The sequence below is a fragment of the Mus musculus genome, chromosome 9 (genome assembly GCF_000001635.26).
Source record: "Mus musculus strain C57BL/6J chromosome 9, GRCm38.p6 C57BL/6J".
Taxonomy (NCBI): Eukaryota; Metazoa; Chordata; class Mammalia; order Rodentia; family Muridae; genus Mus; species Mus musculus.
In genome coordinates, this window is record NC_000075.6 from 95,729,169 (window position 1) to 95,755,431 (window position 26,263).

General features: G+C 38.2%; 2 protein-coding genes across 14 annotated transcripts in view; both read right to left on the minus strand.

Moving 5' to 3' along the window:
- Window positions 1-21,218, minus strand: part of Trpc1 (transient receptor potential cation channel, subfamily C, member 1) — a 45,315-nt gene extending 24,097 nt beyond the window's left edge. For 2 of the 10 annotated variants that reach the window (XR_003947858.1, XM_011242717.3), the window contains exons 1-4: window positions 20,500-21,218; window positions 14,029-14,183; window positions 7,652-7,753; window positions 2,839-3,041 (exon numbers count right to left, since the gene is read on the minus strand). Coding sequence is in view for 9 of the 10 variants with exons in the window: in XM_011242717.3 (XP_011241019.1) it covers window positions 2,839-3,041; window positions 7,652-7,753; window positions 14,029-14,183; window positions 20,500-20,719 (680 nt within the window). In the remaining variant the exon portion in view is untranslated. Of the gene's footprint in view, window positions 1-2,838; window positions 3,042-3,853; window positions 3,967-7,651; window positions 7,754-14,028; window positions 14,184-20,499 lie in introns of those variants that run through there. The other 8 variants (NM_011643.4, XM_006511053.4, XM_030244242.1 and 5 more) reach the window with 8 other exon arrangements.
- Window positions 21,219-23,473: 2,255 nt separating this feature from the next.
- Window positions 23,474-26,263, minus strand: part of Pls1 (plastin 1 (I-isoform)) — a 92,665-nt gene continuing 89,875 nt past the window's right edge. For all 4 annotated transcript variants that reach the window (XM_006510748.1, NM_001033210.3, XM_006510746.3 and 1 more), the window contains 2 exons: window positions 25,493-25,617; window positions 23,474-25,269 (listed from right to left, as the gene is read on the minus strand). In XM_006510748.1, coding sequence (XP_006510811.1) covers window positions 25,134-25,269; window positions 25,493-25,617 — 261 coding nt within the window. In that variant the 3' untranslated portion in view covers window positions 23,474-25,133. The remainder of the gene's footprint in view (window positions 25,270-25,492; window positions 25,618-26,263) is intronic.

Sequence of the window (26,263 nt, forward strand, 5' to 3'; positions counted from 1 at the left end):
CATTCACTTGTCTGCATGTCTTTTTTCTTTTTCCATTACCCACACTGGCCATGAGCTCACAATCCTTCTGCCTCAACCTTTGAAGCAGCTCAGATCATGGGCAGGTATCACCATATCTGCTCTATCTGTATCTTAAGTATTCCTGTAGAGGCATTTGCCTGCACTATAACTACCCAAAGATGTGTAGACAACTAAATCTACATTGATTGACTTTAAAAGACCTGCAAGCAAGGCTGACCCCATGTGCAGTAGGCAAAGTGATCTCTGAAACAGGTCACACTCACTGTATGATTTTACATTAATTTTCAGCCATTTCATATTCAGAACCTTTTACTGTTGACAAGTTTCATGAGCCTCCCACTGAGTTTATAGCTGAGATCTCCCTCAGTCCTTCCTATTCCCCATTCAATAAAAAGCTGTAGTTTTATCAGTACAAGCTAGTGAACCTGTAACGCTGGGCCAGAAGAACCAAACACTGGCCTGGGCAAAATGACCAAAGGAAAACTTGCTTCTCAAGACTGAGACTGCAAGTCTGTGACAGAGAGGACCAACCAGGAATGTCAGGAGAGACTCTGGAAATGAGAAAGCCACATATGGAGTAATAGCATGTCTACAAATGCCTAGCTGACTAGACAATTATACACTTGTGGGTAACATGTAAGTTTGGAAAAAGAAAAGACCTAAAGAATATTAACAAGTTCTTAATGCAGGACCATGTGCAAGAGCCACCAGCAGCCAAACGATGCCATTTAGACAGAATTTGCCAAATAGTTCCAACATGGACACAGAAATTAGGCTCTGCTGTTTCTATGTACTGGGAGAATTGCTAATAGCATGGTGTGTTAGTTTAAAATGGTTAAATTCTCTGAAGCTAAAGTGATCAATAATAACTTCATAAATAGCCTAAGATTAGAATTTTACATTTTAAAAGAGTAAAGCTTGGTTTGTTCCTTTACACTTTGTCAGAAATGAATTATATTTTCCAATCCCTCAGAATTAAGGTAGCAGTTACTAGTAAAAAATTCTGGGAATCTTTTGTATAAATGTATATAAAACTACATTTAAAAATAATTCACAGGTCAAGAGATTTTGTAGACAAGCCACACATTAAGAGAAATCATATTATCCCTCCTCAACCATGTTGATGCCTTGAAACCATCAAAAGCAGCAAACATTAACCTGGTGGCCCTCAGCTTGTAACTATTTTTGTTTGGTTGGGTTTTTGTTTGTTTGTTTGAGACAGGGTTTCTCCCAAGTGAGCTTGTAACTATTTTTAACTACTTTACAAAAAAAGTGTGAAAGAACCATATATTGAATAAAAGCTGAGCCAGGCAGTGGTGGTGCACACCTTTAATCCCAGCACTAGCGAGGCAGAGGCAGGTGGATTTCTGAGTTTGAGGCCAGCCTGGTCTACAGTGTGACTTCCAGTACAGCCAGGGATACACAGAAAAACCCTGTCTCAAAAATAAATAAATAAATAAATAACAAAAAACAAAAACAAAAAAACCAAAAACCCTGAATATCACATTTTTTGGTAATTAATATTTATTACCTAAACATTTCTAAAATATCACTGCATTTTTAACAGTTCTACTTTACAGACAAGGAAATGAATGAACCTGCCTCATTAGGATGAAAACATCTTTGGATAACATGTATAATAATACTTAAGGCAGGGTAATTTTCTAAATACCCTCTGCTGGCCTCAAATTTATGACCCTTCTTCTGCCTTACCATTCTAGGAAATGGGGTTATAGATGTGTGCTACCATGTCTAAGACTGCCTATATCTCTCAATGCTGCTACAATGGGTATCAAAAACCACATACAAAGCACAGAAAGGGCTTTTGCTGAAAAGCTGACTTCTCAACCAACTGACAGCCACACCTCTAATAACACTGCCCATGGAGTGATTTTGTTGAACCTAAAGAAGGCAGGTCCTTTCTTGATGTTAACATTTCAACTGGCGAAATGGGAAGAGATGATAAGTAGTAAAGATAGAAATATAAATATGGTCTAAGAAGGGAAATAAGAGGCAAGAAGAGTTCAAATACTTAGTGAGAAGTTTTGTGGGCTGGAAAGATGGCTCAGTAGTTAAAAGTGCTCATTCCTCAGCAGAGGACCTGGGTTCGGTTCCCAGCACACAAATGGTGGCAAACAAATATAGCAGGACCTTTGAACTTGGGTCTTGGAACCCTGACAAAGCATGAGAAGGGAATGAAGAAAAGACAGACTACACTCACACAGGCACATACACAGTGAAGCTGGGGTCAGGGTGGGTTTTGCTACCTCTGGAACCTCTCAGCACATTTAATATGTACAGCACAGGGGAGGGACTAGCCATTCTCAGTAGGAGATCTCTGTAGGCAGCTGTCTCAGGCTACAAACACCTGGGAGGAGAAAGCAGCAGCCAACAGTCTTTGCACATTTCTCAATTAAGCTGTGTTCTTCCAAGAATAATGGTACATGCCTACAATCCATGTATTCAAGAAACAGAAAGGCAGAGGATCACGACTTTAAGATTAGCCTAAAGCCCTCAAGATGAATTCCAGGCTAGCCAGTGTATATACGTACACAAGACTCTACCTCAAAAAGCCATCATGACGGTGGTGCTGATGACGGTATAGTAGTAGTTTGTTTTTTTTTTTATAAGGTGCCAAGTGGTGCCTTTCCACTCTTGCTAATTTACCTCGTGAACAAAGGCGCTAGAAATCTGGCTCTCCTATGTCACCCAAGCATATTTCTTAAAAGTTGCACTGAAAGAGTATTTTTCCCCAAGTAAGTGTCATCGACAGGTGCTTTGATACATTTCTATTTACCAAAATCTTCATTTCCTCACCTGGAATGTCTGAGGCTGTCCTTCTTGTTTTTTGCAGAACACAGTGTGCATTCACAGCCAACAGCATGGGGCTTGGGCAAAGACACATCCTGCTTTAAAAGCATTGTAAGGATTTCATAGTTGTTACGATGAGCAGCTAAAATAACAGGTGCGACATCCATCGTTGTTGAATATTCTGGATTCTGAATTCGTTCCATAAGTTTCTGAAAAATATTCATATAAATGTCCAAAGGTTATTATCTGTGACTTCAAAAATATATTTATCTAAAGGATGGAATAAAAGTAATATTAAATAAGGAACATAAGGCTTATTTTAAGAAGAATACATTTTACTTAGACTCATTATTTTAAAACTTTAAAATTTCAGTTTTAATTAACAAATGTTATATAATAAATACAATCTTCAATAGGCAACATCCTAATACTACAGTTCCATTTTTTACTAATATAGAAGCAAGAGCATCTAGAGAAATAATTTAAGAAAAAGAATTAATATTTTTAAAAATTAATAGAAACATGAATGATAAGAAGAAAGAACAAGAATTTTAGGAAAACAATAACATGGAAAAATGTTAAGAGCAGCCACAGCATAAATGCATGAGGAAAGCTAAAGTTTGCACCCGTGTGGCCTACCTTGTCCTACAGATGGCTATGAGGCTACGTCTTTATACAGTCCAATCCCTACCTAATCTGCAGCCTGTCGCAAATGTGCAAGACCACTACAGTCACAGCTAACACTTAGCAAGGACTGGGGCTGTCAGTCATTTATCTTCCCGTCTAATGCCCACAGGGAACTACAGAGCTGAGTGTACTTAGTAACCGTGAAGAAACTGAGGCTCAGAGAAGTGAATGTGCGGAACCACAGTCAGCCAAGAGCTGACTCCTCCCACTAACTGGGACCTGAGGCCAATGATCGTATGAAATGAAGACAAAACATTTAGTAGTTTAAGTATCGGGTTAAATAAAAAGGTTGGCTATTTTATGACTATTGCATATTCTTGCCAATGCTTCTCACTTTTTTGCAGAGGTTTCCTTGAGAGCTGTTTGACTCCAGGGTTAGCTCATCAAGCTCACACCTTGGTAACTTTTATTAACATTGTTAAAGTAGTGTATACTCATTTAAAATATCTGAAAAATACAGAAAAGCAGAAAGAAGAATAAAAATGCCCATATTCCTTCTACTCAAATAACATTTTATAGCACAGTATTTCCTTCTAGTCCTTTCTTAACTTCACCCCTTTTAAAAGACACATTTTGCATACATCCTAGTGTGCTAAGCATGAGTGATAAAAACAACAGTTCTTAATAAAAGCAATAGTTCCTAGTACTCAAAGATTGAGAGAATAATCTCTTCGCCTGAGAGCCCAGGATCTTCAAGGGACCAAATCACGCACGGAATTTTGCATGCAATTTAAGGAAACTCACAAAATCTGGGTTCAAGATAGTTTGTGATATAAATGATGTTATAGCAAATATCACTATAAAATAGATTTTTTTACAAATTTAGGACTATTTCATTACTATAAACCCTCCTCTAGAACTAGAAGTATAGGTTAAAAAGCTATAAAAAATTTGAAGTTCTTGATACGTAATGTCAAAATCTTTTCAATGGTTTAAATTCTTGATAATAAAGGGATGTATCCATTTTATAATAAAGTTTTACTCACAGCAAATGGCATGGTCACTCTTAATATGAGTGAAAAACAATGATATTTTAATTTACTTTCTTTTAAATACTGGTAAGTTTTGATATTTTTTTCATATGCTTTTCTTTTATGAAGTTTGTTCATGTACCTTTCAATTATTTATTGGAGATTTCATATTCATGAATTTATGCAACAGTTACATAAAAGCCTAAAATAGGTACTTTTTCTGATTTGTGTTATTGATCAAAAAGAAAATTATATTTACTCTCAGGCTTAAAGTCCTAACTGAAAAGTGACCCTTCTGTTTTCTATGAAGCTCACAGCTAGAACAGCACTACTAGACATGTGTAAGATTAAAGTGTATAATTTCACTGCTGATAGCATGACCTACATGTTTTCAAATAACCTTTATTTTAAAGTGAATAGTGAAGAGACAAGCCGACAAGCCAAGGCTACAGAATGAACACACTTAAATAGTAAAAGAAAAATATATTAAAATATTTAATTGTATCTGTCTAGAAACAATAAAGCTGTTAAAAGTTGATTTTATAGCCACTGACTGAGTAACCTTTACTTGTTAGAGACAGCAGAAAGTGCCTTCTTCACTGAGCAGCTGGGACTGCCAAGGCTTTCCACTGCTGATGGCAATGGTGAGGAGATAATGCTTGCCACTGCTGTAGTGGCACACAGCACTCCACCTCGCTCTGAAGAAAGGCAGTGTGTTCAAAGGCTAGAAGGTGGACAGGCATATACAAATATAGTAGTAACTGTGGGATAGGTGGTGGGAATTGAATGGGATTCTGTTAGCTTTTGCCCGTCAGTGACAGAACCTCTTCTCAGTCCTCTTCATTCCCTTCTTACTGGTTTCTCACCACCATTCGAACTTAGAGGTGTGCTAGGAAAGTCACACTTTTTGTTGTTCTTAGTTAGTTAGTTTTTAAAGTGTGTGTGTTTGTGTCTGAAAGTTGAAACCTGGAGCGTGTGCATGACAGAAAACATTATACTCTGTTTACAACAACAGGTCCCCAACCATAGGCTTTCTTAGTAGTCTAAATGAATATAAAATTTGTTTAGTTCTCTAAATACATTTTATTCTGAAATCAATCAGCTGATAATATAGCAGTTATTAAAACTGATTGTTTTACTATACCTTCAACAATAATAAATGTTAAAAATTCTTAAATTCAATGTACAAAATTATCTCATTTATAATTGATATTAATATTTCAATGACTATCTTTCTACTGAGAAAACCAATAAAAATATAAAAGAAAAATCTTTAATTAGTTCAATCACTAAGAAATGACTACTATAAAGTAACATTCGCTTAATTTTCCATATCTCTTTTCATGTGCATTTTTAAGAAATTTTAAAAGATATATTTATTTTATGTGGATGAATGTTTCATCTGCATATGCTGGGAACCATGTCCATGTAGCATCCAGAAGCCAGATGAGGGGGATGGGCCTTCTAGAGCTAGAGCTGTAGTTGGTTGTGAGAGACTCTGTGGATGTGGGAAATGAACCCAGGTCTTCTGAAATAATAGCAAGTGCTCTGAACCCTGGAGCCATCTCTCAGCCTCTTTTCTATGTATACTTTCAACCTTCAGTTATATGTGTGTGTGTGTGTGTGTGTGTGTGTGCGTGTGTGCGCGCGTGTGTGTGTACACAATCCTCATTTTATCTAACTGAGTATGGTGATTCACACCTATAATTCCAACATTTGAATGGTAGGGGCAGGAGTGCAGGAGTTCAAGGTTATTCTTGGTTATCAAGGAGATCAGGCAGTCTGGAATACATTAAAACTTGTCTCAAAATATTTTTTAAGTAATTTGAATTACTGCCTTGTATTCCAAAGTTTATACATGTGGTTATTTATATTTCCTGTTTTGACATTCAGAATGTTTTCTTTTTCTTTTTTCCCTCCTATCCTAGGAATGTAATCAAGGGCATGCTAGTTGAGTGATCTAAGACTGAGCTGTACTTAGGATATTTAGGGTATCTCAGTGTTCCACTGCTACACATAAAAGTTTCTTTGTTGTGTATGTTGTTCCTTGCCAAAATATTTTCTAAAACACCCTGTCCTATAGTAGTATGTTTTTAAAATTTTAGGTTTTAATAAACGATTTGGTTGTTAGTAAACAAAATTTATTATCTTATACTTTTTTGTTAAAATTAAAATTTTAATTAAAAATTAGGTTTAAAATTTATGTTTTATTTTCTGAAATTTTCTAAATGTTCTTTTCTAATAGGTTTTGGTGCTTTGCATCAAATTTTCTGTATTATTATTATTATTATTATTATTATCATTATTATTATTATTAATTGAGACAGGGTTTCACTGTGTAGCCCTAGCTGTCCTGGAAACTTGCTATGTAGACCAGGATGGCCACAAACTCATAGAAATCCCCCTGCTTCTGCCTTTCAAGTGCTGGCATTGAAGGTATGTGTCTCCAGGCCTATCTCTAGGTTTTACTTGGAGATGCTTAATGGGTGCCTGTTTCCCAGGGATCCACAGCTTTCTACATCTACCCAGCATCTGAAACTGAGACACGGCTTTTGTAACAATCTATAGTCCTTACTCAAGTTTTTAAGCTAAAGCAATTCTTCTACACCAGACAGCTAAATACTTATATTTTCTTCCATTTTTTATGGTTTCATCACTCACATTTCTTTTTTTTTTTTTTTAAGATTTATTTATTTATCTCATGTATGTGAGTACACTGTCACTGTCTTCAGACACACCAGAAGAGGGCATCAGATTCCCATTACAGATGGTTGTGAGCCACCATGTGGTTGCTGGCAGGATCTGTGGAAGAGCAATCAGTGCTCTTAACTGCTGAGCTATTTCTCTAGTCCAACACATTTCTTAAATCTACCTAGAAACTAATCTGTATTTTCAGCATCACCTGAAGAATATCCCAAATTAAAAATACTGGTTCACACTGATAAAATATGTAAATATTAACTAATTTTTTAAAAAAGTTTCCAGAAAGCAAGATTAATTATTATTGTCTCTACTTACTTCAAAGTAGTATTTTACAAAGTAAAAATATCAATATTTTTAAAAACAAAATAAGCTGGGAAGGAGGGAGAAAAGATGGCAATGGGGCAGGAGATCCACTTTGGCTTAAAAATCCAAATGAATAAATATTTAAGAGTACTGACTACAATGGTTGGTCTTGATGATCGTTTTGGCCGATGATTAAGTAGTATATCAACAGCTCCCACTACTTCAGAGTCGATTGCCACCAAAAGTGCATCTGCGGACTTTAAAAAAATAAAAGTTAAAAATGAAAATGGAAGATAAAAATGTAAACTATTTTTACTAATTCATGGTTATTTTAAAATTCTTCAAACTGTATTATATACAGTAGTATTGGGTTTTTCAAAAAAATGTATATTGTACAAGTAGTACATTTGCTTGCCAGAGTCAGTAGTACATCTATGTACCACAGTATAAACATTTTTGTTCTGGTTTCAATGCGCAACCTGGTAAAATAATAACTATTTCCCAGAAGGGACTCCATATGGAAGTGCTGATCCAAGCAATGTTCAAAGCTAAAAAACAAAAACAAAAAAACCTTCAAGATATTTTCTCTTGAGCCATGAACCAGAAAAATCTTAAGGTTTCAAATTTATTAAAGAATTGACTATGAGCTATTAAGTGAAGGACTATGTTGGGTGTAACGTAATCCGTGCAGTTCTGACAAGAGGGGAGAATGGAAAAATACACAAAAGGGGACACCTTTATTCTCATCTTCAAAATATACATGGGTCTAGACAGTTTGACACTGGTACCAGCACTCTTGTTAAATATAAATCACAAAGAATCCAGTTACCAAAGCTGGCGTAGGTAGGGAAGAGTTTACAGTTCCAATTTCAACCTGCTGTGTAGATCTACTTCTAACCAGAGGCATAGGTAAACAGACTCAGGACTCAGGGCTCCAAACTTCTCTATAACAAAGGCTATGAGCTGCTGGCAACCATGACACCAAGGTTTGGTTCCTCTGATTTTTTTTTCAAAGGCAAAAACATAATAGCAGAAAAATGAAGTAATAATGATTTAATCTGAATTTAAATCTAATTGTACAGATTGTACAATTTTAACTGATAGAACCTTTACTATTTTTATATCAGTCAATATTCTTGTTCCCAAGAATGAAACTACAGCAGATCTGTATTCTTTATAGATCCATAGAATACAGTTTTTAACTCTCCTTATTTGGAGAGACTAAGACTAAATAAGACTAAAAATAAAGACTAAAATAAGACTCAAAATGGCAGGCTTTCATGGGATGTTGAAAATAGCATTAGATAATGCAAAGAAAGGCTGGAGCTCTCATTAGACTCTCAGGAACCACCTATACGTTCCTGTAGGAAAAGCTTCCTCAGTGGATGGGAAATTTAATCTCTTGATTAATCTCTTGTTAGATACAACCCTAAAGTGCACCAACCCCTCCCCTTTTCTTCTGCTTCATAATGCTTCTCTTCAATCAGATGAAGCAAACAACCTTTTAAAAACAAGAGCCTAGCATCCATTACAGATATCTTATTTAAAGTTTTAATCTTAATCAATAAAGCTAACAATAGTAATGCAACTGCTCTCAAACACCAGGCAACTTCAATAATCTGAAATATGGCCCTGAATTTATTTACAACTTAAAACAACAACAAGAACAACACCTTTCGAAACAATGAAACAGAACAAGCCAAGTCACGGAGCTACACATGGGCATTGTTTCCAGAAGAGACAGGCCTAAGCACACTGACTTGGCTTTCCCAAGCATTCCTCAGATCTTTAATGAATAATAGACAGCTAGAATAAAATCAACAAAAATGGGGAAAACAAGAAGGAAACTAAAAGTTGACCATGGAAAGAATAAAATACCAGTATAGCAAAATCAGTGTCGGAACACAGCAGTCTACAGACTTTAATGCAAGGACAAATTGTTAATAATTTTGGACTTTGTGAGGCAAAGTAAAATTATTATATTCTCAAGAACTCCAATTAATGATGGTAAAGTTAAAATATATTCAGACACACTACTCAGTAAGGGGTAAAAATGTATTAACAGTCAATGCTTAAAAGGATAAGCTTCAGCTATAAAAGTATTTGTATTAAAAGTCATGTAATTAAAGGGTGGCCCCTGGCTTGTTCTATACAATAGTATGATATATGATAAATAAATAGTAGTTCTAAAGGAAAATATTTGAATTTTTAAGAAGAAATGTATTTGCGACACAGTCTTGAAAGCAGGCTGGCCTTGAACTTGCAACCCTCTTCCCTTACATTTTAAGTATTGTTAAATATTTAAAATCATATATTACTCACTCAATTTTCTTTCCTGATTTCTCAGTAATCTGAGCATTTCCACTAAAGCATATTGAACACATATACCCTCTATGTAATTGAAACCACTACCTTCCCTCTTGCCTCAGAGCTTTTCCGGCAGCTCCCATCCCTTCCTCTACACTCAGGGCGTGAAGCTACTTATTTCCTTTCTAAACTTAATTCCCACTGTGCAGCATATATTAATGCTCTGGTATACTCTGTAAGAACTTGGTCCTTCATCCAAGGACCATCAGTCCCACATAGCCCAACTTTACGTTTTCTCCTTTCGTTCATTTAACTTGATCTTATCTTTCCATTGTCTCTAAATACTTTCTGCTTTATTTCACTGTTAATATTATCAAACTAACTTATATCATGTTCCCTGAATTATCAGTACTATACTTTGGAAGTCCAATGACTTTTTCTCTCTCCTCTTTGGGTCTTAATTTCTAAGCAAAAGCAAACAAACAAAATGAAAGTTCCCCTTTGGCTTTCACACCACCACTCTAACTGACCCCAAACTGTCAATAACTCATGCAACTCCCTCTTTGCAGTGCCCTTTCTTAAGCATAAATGCTCCCTAAGAATGACTCTGTAGTACTCTTGGCTCTGTGATACCAGCCATTCTCAAGATATACTGGGTCATCTTCCTTCTTATGACACCTTGGTCATTGTCAGACAGCCCCCAAAAAGCAAAGTTAAAGCCTGGAAACTGAACATTTTGACATCAAGCCTAACTTCTCCTGACTTGCTAGTTTTCTCTCCTCTCTCCTAGTCATCCATATTAAAGATTAATAAAGCTCTTGGATTCCTCAAGCCCCCTTCATGATAGCTGTGACTGCTCTTATAGGCAGCTTTCCAGTTCACATCTTAGAATTCACACTCAAGTACTACAAAAGTTGCTCACATGGGCTAGAGCCCTCCCTATCTTTCTAGTCTTGCCTAAGCCTGATTACCATGGTCACCTATGTAAAACACAATGCACAAGCCACACCTTCTATCAGAATGCATTGAAAGACACCGAACTATAGTTAAAGCACAAATGCTTACCCTCCCATTCAAGGTCTTTTTTATTTTTGCTATTTTCTTGAGATTTCCATTATATTACAAACCCAGTATTTTGTTCTAAAGACTGAATTCACTATCTCAAGAGACTCATTTCTCATATCTGCATATTCTTTCCTGAAGCCTCTGTTCCTTAAATACCTCTAAGTTCTTGAAAATAGACATAGGTAACAGGAAGAACATGGGCTCTAGGACACAGGTGCAGATTTCAAGTCTGCCATTGACAGAGTAACTCTGGACAAGTTTTTTATCTTTCTGAAGATCAGAAGGTCAAGCCCACTGTCACAAAGCAGCACAAAGTTAGCAATGTTAATATTTCTTTTTTTATTTTTGAATTTTATTTTACATGTATGGGTGTTTTATCTGAACATATGTCTGTGTACCATATGTCTGTATTGTGCCCTCAAAGGCCAGAAAGGGGCATTGGATTCCCTGGAACTAGAATTACAGAGAGATGGCTGTGAGTCACTGTGTGGATATCAGAAATTGAACCAAGGTCCTCTGCAAGCACGAGAGGTGCTCTAACCATTGAGCCATCTCTCCAGCCCAATGTTAGTATTTCCCAACTGAGCTCAGAAGACATTCTTCCAGTGACGTGTTTGTTAAAATGTTTAAAAGGAATATTTTTAGGTAAGTGTTGGTGACACTTGGGAGGCAGAGCCAGGCGAGTCTCCTAGAGCTGGAATTATGAACTACTTGATGTACTCTGCAAGAGTAGCAAGTGCTTCTATCCACCAAACCATTTCTCCAGTTTCGATACGTTAAACATAAATACATAAATACATAAATAAATAGATGCAAGCAAGCCTCCTCCACCCCTTCAGTGCCAGGAATCAAATGCAAGGCCTCACATATGCTACACAGAAACCTAGTTTTCTTGATTACTCCAACCCACAATAGTCTTCTATTATTATTACTGCTAAGACATTTATGTTGAATTGCAAAACTTAATTTAAGTATAATTAGGACTTTTCAAAAGCAGCTCTATTGACATTTGGGTCAGGTATGGTTTGGGTAGTGTTGTAGTACCTTCCCTGGGTATTGCAGTATGTTCAGTAACATCTATAACATCTACCCACAAACTGTGAGACTAAAAATGTTTCCAGATACTGCCAAATATCCCTTGGTGTGGGCAAAGTTATTTATTTGAGAACCACAGATACAACCCAAGATAAAACGCCAAGTTTCCAGTTTTGTAACTGCAAACCATATACAAGCATCAAGCATTGTTACTGCTCAGGACTTATAAAATACAGCCTTATATTTAAATCCCTTTGTAATGCACATGTGCTTCAGCTGTCTACTTCATTTGAGGATTCACTGTGTGGAAGTCAGAACTCTCTTGTTTCCACCACCACATGCAGCCAAAGGTCTTGGGCATTTGTTGACTGACAGAGTGAGACCCAGGTAACTTAGACAGAATACGAAGACTGGTTTGCAGTCAGAAGGTTAAATTCAAACCTTAGCTTTGCCTTTACTGATTTTACAACTCTGGGCAATACAATAAAGTCTGTGAGCCTCTGTTTTCTAATCTATAAAATATAGCATCTTGATAGACTGACTGTGGTGTTCAAATGTGATCAAATATGTGATAGAACCATGTGTACTGCAGAATTATTAGCTACACAAAAGCAATGTATGTAAATACCATTATTATACCATAGCATTTCTTATCCAAAATGACTTAATTTCTTTATAGTCTTATTTCCTAGGTAACTGAAGCTTATGCCTTTAAGTGTTTAATTTTAAATTTTAAATAATTTTAATGGAAGTTTTCTGTTTTTATAACACACATACACACACACATACATACATACATATATGTGCTTTCATCTAAGGTGAAAGCTTAAGTATACTCACTAAGCTAGTGAGTATACTTTAATTTCCCTTACTGATGCTAAACCACTGTTATAAAGCATAATCACCAAGCAGACATGCAGTGCTGACAACCTCTAACTAAACAGTGTGAGTGAATGGTCCCAAGCTTCATTTTGTTTAGCTACAGCTCTAATGCCCCTTTTATTGCCTTTACTGATTCTCTTCAGATCAGAAAAATAAAAAATTAAGTTAAAAACGAAATCTAAAATGAAAAATAGAGACTTTGAAGAAGTGCTCTATAACTAAATTTAACCTAGAAACTTCAGCAAAACGACTCTAGCAGTACAGCGGTACAGAAGACCTTTGATTTAGTCTCTTGTTGTGTTCTAGACAGCTAAGTGACTGGATACCCAATTCCCTTTTCTATACCGTGTGTGTGTGTGTGTTGTGTGTGTTGTGTGTGTGTGTGTGTGTGTGTGTGTGTGTGTGTATGCGTGTGCGTGCATGCATATATACACACACAGGCTTATATATCAGTCATGATACTGTATTATAATATAAATAATAGGGATGTACCTAAAACCACATACAGTACTTTAAAAAATATGCTGTGAGCGCTTCCTGATCTAACTCCAAAACTCTGCCTCGTTACAGCTACAACAGAAGATCAGAGTTCCTATGCTATTTATCCTGAGTGAACCAAAAAGGAACAGGAAATGATGCATTAGACTATACCTTCACAACGTACATGCATGTCTGCTTTTCCACCTTAACAGATACAAAGACAAATGAAAGTTCTTTCCTCTCCAGTTTTAAAAACAAATCGTTCATCTTTAGATGAAAGCAAACACTAAATTTCAAACAAAAAGGAAAACATAATAAACTTAGGAGAAAACCAAATTGAACTGTAAACTGTTTTGTGAGGAACATTTATTCATGTGCCTATAAATAACCCAGGTCAGAGAAAAGCTTGTCCCCTTGCGCTTCTAGATCACTCGCACTATTTTTAGGTATATAATACAAATAGTAATCCTATCAGTAATAAAAATAATGTCAGCTTTAATAATTCATGATAGTTTACTTCCGTCTGATGCAGGGAAAGGAAACAGGAAGAAAAATATAAATAAATTTAAAATATTATACTTAAAAAGCTTATTTTGGTTTGTTTTGTAAACTTTTTAGGGGCTTAAAACCAAGTAGAAGAAGAAAGACAAAGGAAGAGAAGAAAACAAAGCGAAGAAAAAGAAAGTAAGCTAGAAGGACAGATGAAAGCAAGGCATAGCTAACATTCTTAGAAGCTACTGGATAAAATCATCTAGCCTTGTACCTGACAACCGTAGTCCAAAAGCAGCTGCAGTATGTCCAAGCTTTCGTTTTCAATAGTTATGGTAACAGCATTTCTCCCAAGCACATCTACGCAATTTATGTTCAAGTCACCTGAACTGTTTTCCTCCAAAATCTTTTTAACCATATAATAGTCACCTAAATAACAATACACAAACATAATTTAATACTTAAGACATTAAACAAGAATGACTATATAGAAAATTTTATCCTGCTGAATTAAAAGATTAAAAATACCTAAACTCATTTTTGCTTTGCATGTGGACATGTGCACAGAAAATGTGAACATTTCCTGGAAAAAAAGTATATCTTGATAAAATAATACAGATATAAACAGTATATATAAAACAGAAGTAGAAAAATATAAATGTGTAACATGTAATAAAAATCTCTAATTTAAAATTCCTGATGGTATAAGGAGAAAAACTTAAAGAAGATATGTAAAACAGCTTAATATAGAATACCCCGAAATACAGGCTGGCGGCTACTGTAGAAAAATAAAATGAAACTTAAAAGATATTAGTTTTAGATCTCAAATACATACACATTTACTCATGCACCAGATTTGTTAACATGGAGACCAGAGGGAGAAGATATTAGAAAGAGGGGAAGCATACACTTAAAAAGTAATATGAACTTGACAGTATGCATAATAAGGGTACCTAAATGCTCTTACTCCTCCCTCCCTCCTTAACTCCCTCCCTCTCTTCTCCTTTCACACCTCTCTCTCTCCCCCCCACCTCACTCACACACACACACACACACATACACACACACACCATCTTGTTAAGGAAGAGGAGGTGTAGAGTATTAGTAAACAGAAAACATCCAGCTCACAGAAAGCTAAGTTGGGGCTATTATGACTACTTGATCTACCAGGAGCTGGCAGGCTGTCTTCTGCCTAACTTGAAGGCCACAAACTTGTCATCCCATGTGGGGAAGATGGGGATTACTGTCACCAAAGGCCCATTATATTTGCCCACTAATGAGACTGTGTGAGGAAAAAAGAAATAAAAACCGAAAGGGAAACTCTCATTAGAGAAAGAATGCAGTGGGATAGTTGTTCCATTTTACTGTTCTAAACACAAAACAAATAAACATTCCACATACAGTAATTCTTTAGATGCCTGTAAGAAATAGGAAAAGGATAATCAGAGTGGAAACTGGAAGGAGAAGAAATAATTTCATGATACCCAGAGAGAAAACATTAGACTAAATGAGTAAGAAAAGCAATATTGCAAGTAAGTTAACAGATCTCATCTGTGAAAACTAAAACCTTTCCATTATTTGTGATGTCCGCTTATGGTCCTTGTACATTTTAAAAGAAGCTGAATATTAGTTTTCTTGACAACACATCTCCTTAGGTGTCTCAAGAATAAAAACTAGTCATGAAATCATTCTCCCACAGCACTAATTAACATTTAAATTCCACTGATGAAGTGATGCTCTTAAGTCGTCAGCTACACCAAGAGTGTCCGAATAATCCATGAAAATGACATCACTATTGCTAAAAAGTAACATTTAGGAGTATTTCAGATGAATCTGATTCTAAGCCTATGGATAGGAGAATGCTACCCATCAAGCTCTGCTTCGCTAGCCAGGCATATCCAGGCATATCCAGGCATATCCAGGCATATCCAGGTGAAGGTACTCATTTTAATCCACCTTCTTGGCATCATTAGGCTTTCCAAATCTAAAGTTGTGGAGTTTCAGCAACTCTGCAATACTTCCAGCCGTGCCTTCTTAACTGCTGCTCCATTACTACAGTTTATATTTACAAGTCGTTTAAAGTGATATGTCATAAAGGCAAGAACAGCTGTTCACTGTGAGGACCAATACATATGTGAAAGGGGAAGTTAACAGCCCAGATGCTAGTCACAATGCCTGCAATGCCAGATACTCTGTTCTTTCATAGGGAAACTGTTTGCAAGTTACATCTCGTCTTTGGAAAATCAATATAATCCCCTTATGTTTCTGATAATATAGTTGCTTTTAAATTTTATTTTTATTTGTGAGTCTGTGAGAAGTATGTGTGTGTGTATTTCTGTCTGTGTGGGTGCCGAGGAGGGGGCTAGAGGTTCAGGCTGGTCTTCTACTACCGCCACTCCACCTCCCCCAGCCCCTGCCAGCCAGGATCTCTCCCTGAGCTCAAAGGTCACTGATTGGCTAGACTGGCTCCCACCAAGCTCCAGGGATCTGCTTGCCCAGGTTTACAGCCTCATACTAATGCACTCTGCTTTTGCTGGCCAGAGACCCAAACTCCGGGCTTCAGGCTTGCACAGCAAGCACTTTATCTGCCAAGCTACCTCCCCAGCCACTAGACAGTTGTCTTTGTTCAACAAAGAAAGAAGAAAAATTTTTCAGTCTATTTCATAGCTACTGTGGCAACGAAACAGCAAGTCATCTCAGTCCGATCTCTAGAGTATCTCCCATACTCATTTCCCTGTCCCTGTGACACAGCAAACCCTCATCCAAACCAAGACCATCCTTCTGGGTATGAAAAAGACTCTTAACTGATATGCCCACCGAAAAGTTTTCTCTTTGACCAAATCCTAAGCAAGCTAATGCTCCCCCCCCCCAACAAGGCTTCTATCATAGCCCATAAAGCCTTGAACAAAACATCACCATACTTTCTAATAGCTCTAGGTTGCATTACTAGCTTGATTCTCTGTAAATGCATGCCCTAGAAAAGTCATGGCTGCCAATGCATCACTCTCAGTTCATTTGAGCATTGAAGATGGGGGCCCAATTCCTGGCCCCTCTGAAAGGATAGCCATCTAAGCCCCCTTAGTGCCAGATAACAAATCTACATTGGATTACCATAAATCAACCACCCACTTTTTGTAAATTTTCCCTGCTGTTTTATAATTTTTCACTTCCCTGAACCTCAACTCACACTCCTCTCTAACCCTTTAAACAACTAGTTTCCTTTGTCCAAAATGAAGTTGGATTCAGTTCACAGTGGGCTCTTTTCTGTATTATTACTCAATGCTTTGTACTTTAACATGGGGGGGGGGGCAACAAAATTGTTCTGGAAAAGGGCCAGGCATTAAAATATGCTAAGCTTTGTAGGACGTGGTACCTCAGTCACAAGTGTACTCAGACCCTTTTGCATCCAAGCAGACACAGAGCATACGGAAATGAATGAAGATGTGTAGCAATAAAACTTTTCAAATTTCATAGAATTCTCATGTTATAAAACTTTTCTTTTAATTAGAAACATTTCCTAGTATTTAAGATACAAAATGTAAAAGTCAGAGTTAGCTCACAGGCTTTGCAAAAACAGATTTGGCTTAGGGATCAGCTAGCCACCCATGTTCTAGCCCTTCCTCTTCAAAGCATATTATTCTTATAACTTGTGGACTTCTAGCATCCTCAATGGGCACTATTTTTACTGGAATCTATGAAGTCCACTGGAAACTGGGCTAGCAATTGTAATAGTATGTATCGCAACAATAAATTTCCTCTGTCCAACTCTAATAAATCCTTAAGAGAAATTCAGTAGAGAAGTGTTACAATATCAGTTAGGAAAGATGATTCTCCATTCCCTCACTGGCTTCTCCTTTGACTTTCTAACATATGGTGGTAAATCTCACCATTCCTGAAATGATGACAGCTTTAATGTTGATCAGTTTTGCTACATGTGGTGGCTCATGCCTATCATCCCAGCACCCAGGAAGCAGAAGCAGGAGGGTTGCTGTAAGTTTGAGGTCAGCCTAGACTACTTACATAGTGAATTCCAGGCCAACATGGACTACAGGCCCAAGCTAGATTTGAGGCTAGTTGTGAAGTGTGGGAAGCTTTTGTGTCAGAATATTTATAAATCTTTTCAAACCAAACTTTCTACAAAATACTTTTGACATGGAATTATGACACTCTACTTAAAATATTTCTAATTAATATTAAAACAGATTAAGAGAAAAAAAAAAGCTTTGGAACCCAAAGAAATCCTACTGGAACTCATAAGTAATTGCTTTGGTGCTGGAATTTAGTCCTGATCGTTCACTTTTGCTTTTTAATGTTATCAATTATGGCTTCTAAGTAACATTTGAACTTCTCATTACCTATATTAAACTATTACTCCTAGTCTTAGGTTCTTTGGCATCACTAAATTTGGTGCAATCAGTCTGAAGTTTATAGTACTAGGGACAAGAGAAACTGAGATTACAACAGTGCTTGTACATTCAGATTTAACCTTTAAACACCCTTCAGTCTCTTAACACACAATGTACTAATGTTTCACTTGGGTAATGTGTTTTTAACGTCCCAGGGGAGAGAGGACTCTGTACTAGGGCCAGCCTGCCTTCCAAACCTCATTAGGCCACTTAAGCTAAACCGAAGCTTAACTTGTGTGTGCTCAGAGATATCCATTATGCACATACACATACATTTTTACCCTTACTCTTCCTCACTACTGCACATAAAGAAAACATCTTTATGGGGCCGGGCGGTGGTGGTGCACGCCTTTAATCCCAGCACTTGGGAGGCAGAGGCAGGTGGATTTCTGAGTTCGAGGCCAGCCTGGTCTACAAAGTGAGTTCCAGGACAGCCAGGGATATACAGAGAAACCCTGTCTCAAAAAAAAAAATCTTTATTAGAGAAAAATTCTTAAAGAATATGGACGTAGTCAGTTACTCATTAATAGAGCTTTTTGTCCAATGCTTTAACACAATTAAGAACTTCATGTTTATAATAGCAAGGCAAAGAGCAGCAAGTTAAAAAGAATAAAACGAAACACATTGTGAGGTCAGTAGATATGCCAGTAAGGTAGCTAGCTGCTCTACCATCCTTCATTAAAATAACCGCGAACCACTTCCCATGGTACACTTCTCAACTAGTGTGTTCTAAAGCTTTGGTGATTTACAAAATGTCCCTGTACAGAGTGCTTAAGTTCTATAACCAGTGACACTTGTGAGCTGTATAGAACGATGCCTATATAGCTCCAGTACCCTACATACTAATTATACTCTCTTCACCCCTCCTTTATGCAAATTATTTTCCTCATCATACACATCTTTATATTAGGTGCTGACTACCAATATAAAACTTCTCAACCAAATACTCAGGTCTCTGCTTCTTAATTACCCAAACCGCTCTCCTCCCTAACCTCACACCCTTCAAATCTCCTCCAAAATAGGGAAAACAGAAAGTACCACTAAATATATTAAGGAAGGTGTTAATACAACAGTGGCATATATTCTCCAGGAAATGTTGCACATTTTGAAACCATCCTGAGCCCCGAGGCACACAAAGCTGCTACAGAAACCTAAAGCATCCTTCCTTATAATGCAGCAAGCCTCTCACGAAGGTGACAGAAGACAACTAGGAGGAACCAGGGGACACGGGGAATTCTGCCCTCCCCATCCTGGCTCTAAATCCATGATGAAATGTCAAGAAGGGATTGCCTTTTGGCCTGGCTAAGATTAAACATAATCATGTAAAAAAAAACAAAAACCTATCTCAAATGCTTTAAAAGGTTTAGGGAGATGTTGTTGACTTAAACCTCTATATGTGAACAAATCCAAAAACTTCTGTAACTAGTTTTCCCATAGTGTGAGCTGGCCTCTGGAAGTAGGCTTCAGAAGTCTGCATGGTTCCAACAACGTTTTCCCAAATAAACACTGCCTTTCAACATCCAACTGCTTAACTGAGGAATGAGAATGTTTCAGTACTTTTTTTGTTTTTCAGATAAGAGATAAAAGCAATCTGGGAGCAACCAAGTTCCATGCTTGTCTTTTAATGTGGCCAGAAAGTGATCAATTTTTAGATTCAAAACCAGTATATTCCACATTATTTCGCCTATATTTACTTTTTTTTTTTTTTTACTACCTTTGCCTCCCTCCAACTCTCTGAAGCAATAAATCTTTCTCCCTAATAAAAAATACCGACATTTAAAAGGGGTTCCAGAAATTTGGGGAAAGTTTCGGCAACTAGGGCAGGATTTTTCGTATTATTTGTGTTAAAGATAATGGGATACTACTCAACTGTAACAGGCTAAGGCACTGCTGGCTGATGCTAAACAGAAGTAAAAGTCTTTTTTAAAAATAACAACAACAACAACAACAACAAACCTACAAGGTGACAGCCCATAAATCGGAGAAGTCTTAAGGGAAATTCGTAGAATTTTCGGATTAGGTCCAAAACTAGCCTCTGGCTCCCAAAGGAAGAAGTAACTTCAAACTAGAGTTTATTAGTGACAGAAGTGGGGCAACTTTGGGATCAAGGCTCCCTCCTCGCCATGGAAACGTCCCACCTGCGCGAGTCCACCGCCCCCGCCCTACCTGCCTGCTGCTCAAGCTCAATTAGGCAGAAGTCCTGCGGGCTGCACAGAGGTGGGAATAGCCGCTGCACACAAGGAAAAGCACGAGTGCCAGGAGTTAAGTTGAGGCAGGGGCCGGACCCGGGGAGTGGGTGCTAGGGTGTCCGGAGGTGGAGAAGGGGGCCTAGCTCTCACCCTTGTCGCACGCCAGCAAGAAAAGCTTCTCATTCAAGGTGTTCTCCTCCTTCACCTCTCGCACATCCTTCAGCGCCATCACTTCGTTGGGCGACGAGGAGGATGGGGAGGAAGGCAGGGAGGAGGAGGAGACGCCCGAGAGGTCCGTGCTCGGGTACAGGGCCGCCATCATCGCGGCCCACGACGGGGGCAGGCCAGGAGACGGAGGCGGGGCCCCCATGGGCGCCGACCCCGACCCCGACCCCGAGCTGGAAAACGGGTGAGTCGTTCCCACGGCCACATCGGCGTGCGGCCCGTTGGCCCCGAAGGGCGTCGCCTCGCCCCGAAACCAGCACTCGCCCTCCACGGACAGCCCCAGGTTGGTGGCCGCGCTGGCGCGGCCCCGGGGCCAGCGCCCTCTGCCCAGCCGCCGGCGCCCCGGTCGAGCTGGTCCGCGCCCGTCCGGGGACGACAGAGTGGAGCGCGCCAGGGCGGCAGCCGAGCGCGGGGCCGTGCCAGGAGCCGCAGGGGCCGCACAGGGAGCGGCCCGGCCTGGGAGGGAGTGAGGGGGCCGCCGGCCGGAGAGCTCGGCGGTGCGCTTCGCAGCACGTCTGGCTCCGGGGCTGTGGGAACCGCTGGCCCAGCAGCACCCACAGGAGGCAGAGGTTCGCGGCTTTCTCCTCACGTCATCCTCAGCCCCGCGGAGGCGACGACACCGGGGCGGGGCTTAAGGCGAAGCCGGGCTAGGGGCGGGGCTTGTAGGGGCGGGGCTCCAGGGCTGACGCGCCTCTCTGGTCGGTCGCCTAGCATCTTGGGCGCGTCTGCAGCATCTTTGAGCACCTGAGGGCATGGGAACCGCTTGGTGGCGGATTTCAGGTAATTTTATCCGCTGCCTGTTTGTGCTGCTGCTGCTACTGCAGCACAGAAAAGGGCCAAGGAGCTTCTGAAGGATTAACGTTTACTTGAAATCCTGTACGGAATTGTCCTAAAGCCTGGCCAAAGCAACCTGATTATGGAGTTTGTGTTTACAGTTCCCTCGTTCCTAAAGGCGTTTTAAAAACAATCTTTGTGATTTAATATGGTCTAACATTCCTGATATTTCCAAAGTCACTATAAAAGTATTCGCATGTAAGTCAAAGGCGACCTATAACCGTTGCATAAGCACAGTTTAGGAGTTACTCGCCATACAAGTCCTTTTAGTGGATTCGTTATATTTATCCTATCTAATTTTAAGAGATTCGCTATTTAGACAACAATTGTCTGACGTCCAGCAAATGCGACTTGAAAACTGCATCTTTTCAATAATTTTTAATTGCTTCCTGCAGTCAACACTAGGGGGAAAATCTGAACTCTACGTTTAAGATTTAGATTTTTAAAGCAATGGATAAATGTACTTAAATTTGAGGGGAATACTGCCTCTCCTATTCAGGCTACTTTGTCCCATTAGTTTCTCTTTCAACATTTAACTTACTAATTCTTAAAAATCAATGTTCTCTTTAGATATTCTCTAAAAGTCTTTGATGTCGAAGTCATCTTTTCAAACGTTTTCTGTATTTGATGTAAATGATAATCTCAAGTTGCTCCAGTTTTTGTTTCTAAATGATCTCCCCGTTGTCGTGTAATGTTTAATACACTTCCAAGTTTATGAGTTTGGTGAAATTTCCAAGAGGCTCAAGGTGAAGCCAGTGGGAGAGAGGAGCGCCCATACATTTGTATATGCACCTCCTTTGTTGCTCAGCAAAATGTTTAGCCAGTAGTAGAAATCTAATCCTGCGCTATCTGAAATTTCAGTATTTGAAGTTAACTCAAATGACTCACAGCCATACACAGATTCTTTATCCAAAGAACTATGGGACTGGATTACTTTCTAAGACTGGAGGGAATTCCAACCCTCTTTGGTAGTAATCTTAAGAGACCTTCCAAAGCACTAGAGAGCCTACTTCAGGCAAGCTGATAATTATAATGCAGGCTTTTGGATTGTCTCCGATACAGACAAACTGCTCAGCGGGCATAAATTGGGACATTCTAACAATACCTACATACTTAGCACATGTGATATGTAGATCAGTATTGGAGTTATGATGAACAATGGTATTCAAAAAACTCAAAAGTGGCATATTACTCTAAGCAACTCCATCAAGTCACAGGCAAACAAAACAGAAACCAAAAGAGGAATCACAACTCCAGCCAGAGAGGGGAAAGAAACTCAGATTTAGATCTAGTCCTACAAGTAGGATGCTACTGATATTTTTCATGTTCTCCTCCCTTTACTCCCGAGGAGCACATCTGTCTCTTTTTCATGGCGCCCACTCGATTGCTTTTCCTCAGAGAGCCCTGACCTCGCTACCCAGAAAACCTCCCCCTCTGCTCTCAGTCAGTCTGCAGCAAATCTCCCCCCACTCCAATGGTCTCTCGGTTTCTTCCCTGCTTCATTTCTTGTTGTTGCTTTATTGGCTGGCCGTCTCTACTAGGATGTAAGTCAAAAGGCTGTTTCTACTTGTCTTAGCTGAGGTCCAAGAATCTAGTTGTGGTACTTGGACACTGGAGACAATAAATTAATGCTAATTATTTTATCCACTCAAATGATTTCATCACAAACTAAGTTTATAACAATCACGCAGTTTGTCTTTTTTTTTTTTTTAATCTTCATATGAGGGCTGGTGAGATGGCTTAGTGGATAAGAGTGCTGGTTGTTCAAACCTGAAGCCCTGAGTTCGATTCCCATGAAGGTGTAAGGAGAAAACTGACCCAACAAATTTGTTCTCTGATATCCACATGTAAGCATGCATGCCCATACACATGTATCATCCATACATACAATGATAATAAAAACACTAGAATTTTAGAATTAATTTTTTTCTCATATGAAAGAAAAAACACTAAAGAAACAGCTTTTGTGTTACTTCACATAGGAGTTGCAGTCTTTTGTGAGGAAATAAGCTTCTAACAGATCAGTATTGAAGGTTCTCTATTCTTTAAATGAAATAAACACAAATTCTACATACACAGCATTTTTATTAAATATATTTCGTGAGAAAAAGAACACCTTAAAGTGCTAAATTCCATGTAATTCAGATTGTTTTAGTAAATATGACAGCGGGAAAAATCAGAGAGGTTTGATTTAAATAATCTCAGGAAAGGAGCGGAAGCATTGTGTCTTCATATAAGAAAACAATCACCAAAATATAAAAGGCGAAGACATTTCATGTAGAAGAATATATTTCAGAATCCCACCTGTCAGTACTTCATTTATAAAAGTCTACCCTAAACACACAGACACTCTCCCTCCTGCTGTATGTTCTGATCAGTGGACAAGGAGGAGGCGGACAACCCATTCACACGGAGAGAGGTGACAGCACTTTCCTTGCATAGCACTATTGCTCACTGGCACTAAAGTGGAGGGCCGGGGAGCTCATTCCTGGCTTCAACTATGAGCAACAGAATTTCTCTACTGCTAAAACTTCTGGGGAAAAGAGGAACACAAACCTCAACTGTTTCCAGGAGACCATGAAAAACTACGACGGACATTAGCTTTTATATACACAGATCTCTACAGAAGCCATTTGGTGGGCATGTCCAGTGATGTAGGTTTCCCTGTAGCCTGAGAGTAGTAAGTGTGATGTGATTCTAGCAGGATAGGATTGGTGTCAGTTAGGACATTCTATCCAATGTTTGGCTGAAAAGTATTTGAAAGCAGTTAGGTGAAAAATAACGATATTCACATTCAGAATTAATATTTGCAAAACAGATCTCCACAGATCAGATTATCCACAATTGAAAAGTGTCACACACATTGTGGGGGCAAAATAAATACTTAACGGCTGGCTGACCACTTAATACATACCATTTTAGAAAAGGTGGGTAACTCAGATGACTTAGAGAAATACATATGTGTAACATCCTACCAACATATAGTATTATGCTTGATGGTGGAGACAAAGCTGTGTTATCAGACTAGCACATGTGATGCTGGAGACAAAGCTGTGTTATCAGACTAGCACATGTGAAGTAACAATGGAGCTACAAACAAACTGTAAGTAAAAATCTCCTACAGCTTAAACAAGAGAGTGAACGTGGGGGTTATTCAAGAGTTAGTTCTCGTATTAAAAAAGTTTAATGTTGATGGATTATATTTATCCCTTTAAATTTTTATGTCATATAGAAATTTACAGAAAATTTTAGATCACTTTACACAGCTAAAGGGAGAAAAACCAAAAGGATTAAGTGAGATTATGACTTTAGGTACATTTTTTTTTTAATCAAAATTTAAACAACACATCAAAAAAAAAAAAAATCCAAACACATTTAATAGAAGGACCTGACAAAACTTTATACAGGTCTTTTTTGAGCCATGAAAAAGAATGATTAGTCTTATTTTGGTTAAGACTCTTAGGAAATAAAATAATTTAATTATGAAATAGCAGCTTGATAAGACATTCCTGCATTGGTATTGATTGTTAAGGTAATTGTGTTATCCAAAAAAAAAAAAAAAAGATTGACAAATTCTAACTGGTATGGACAAGATATTCTTCATTGCTGGATACAGAACTATTTTGAGCATACAGATATTCGGATTTTATACCCACTACATTTCAAAATTCTGTAAACTGAGACGTTTGGTGCGTACAGTGTGGCAGATCACAGTAAACGCTTCATTATTTCAGTCTGTTCAATCCTTTCCCCATTAAGCAGGCAAACACAGTCATCACCATCTTCGGCTTCACTTCCACGAGGTCGTCAGGCAGCGCGTATATCCGGGCACCGATCTTCCGAGCAACTGAAATGGCGTATCTTAAAAAGAAAAGGAAGACATCTTAGCATCTGTTATCTTCCTTTTGTTCTTTTAACAGCAGATTTATATATATATATATATATATATATGATTAACTTAATAAAAAAGGCTAAGGACTTTTTAAAACCATATTCCCCACAGAAATTGTACTTTAAAAGGTAAGAGTGTCCCTGCAAGGGACACGAGCAGATCGCTGTGGTCTCAGAGACCAGAGGGGCTTACTTAGCATTGTTCAGTTTGTCCTCATCAGTCAAGTGCTCTCTCTTGATCATTTCTTGACGGACTGCATTTGGTGCAATGGCATCTATTAGATCTAAGACAGGCAAACTTGTACTAATAGATTTATCCTAGGAAATAAAGATAGACATGCATGAACAGCTTACCTTTAATTTTCACAAACGTCAGCCTCTTCTGGTCATAGTCATGTAACTGAAACCAATCTACAGATTATCTTTGTACTTAATAGTAAGCTTTTCTGCAACCAACACATACAATATGCAATTTAAAATATGATTTTCCTTTAGTCTTCATGTAAATTATACTGTAGAGAGAGTTACCCCATACCTGAATAAGATTTATGGTTATGGTAAGTCCTACTTTTGGCAACTGTTACATCCATTCTGTGAAAAATAACTTTCATGATGGAGTTGATGCATTTTAAATTAATAATTTCATATTTGTAAACCACAAGTTTCAACAAAGGATTTTCAGAAAGGAAAGTAAACTAGTGAAAGGAACCTGGCATTTACAAAAGATGGTATTCTTGGTGACTTAAATATCTTGCTATTTCTTAATCCTACATCCCAGGAAATAAATGAACTATACTTCTTTTAACAATGAAGTATGTAAGTCCAGAAAGATCAAATGGCTAACATAGCCGATAAATACAAAGTATCTGAGCTGTGATAGTCTAGCACTAATATCCAAGACATTCCATTTTGCAGTTACTTCAAGAGTGAATTAAAAATGGACAACTACTCTAGGCAATAGAGT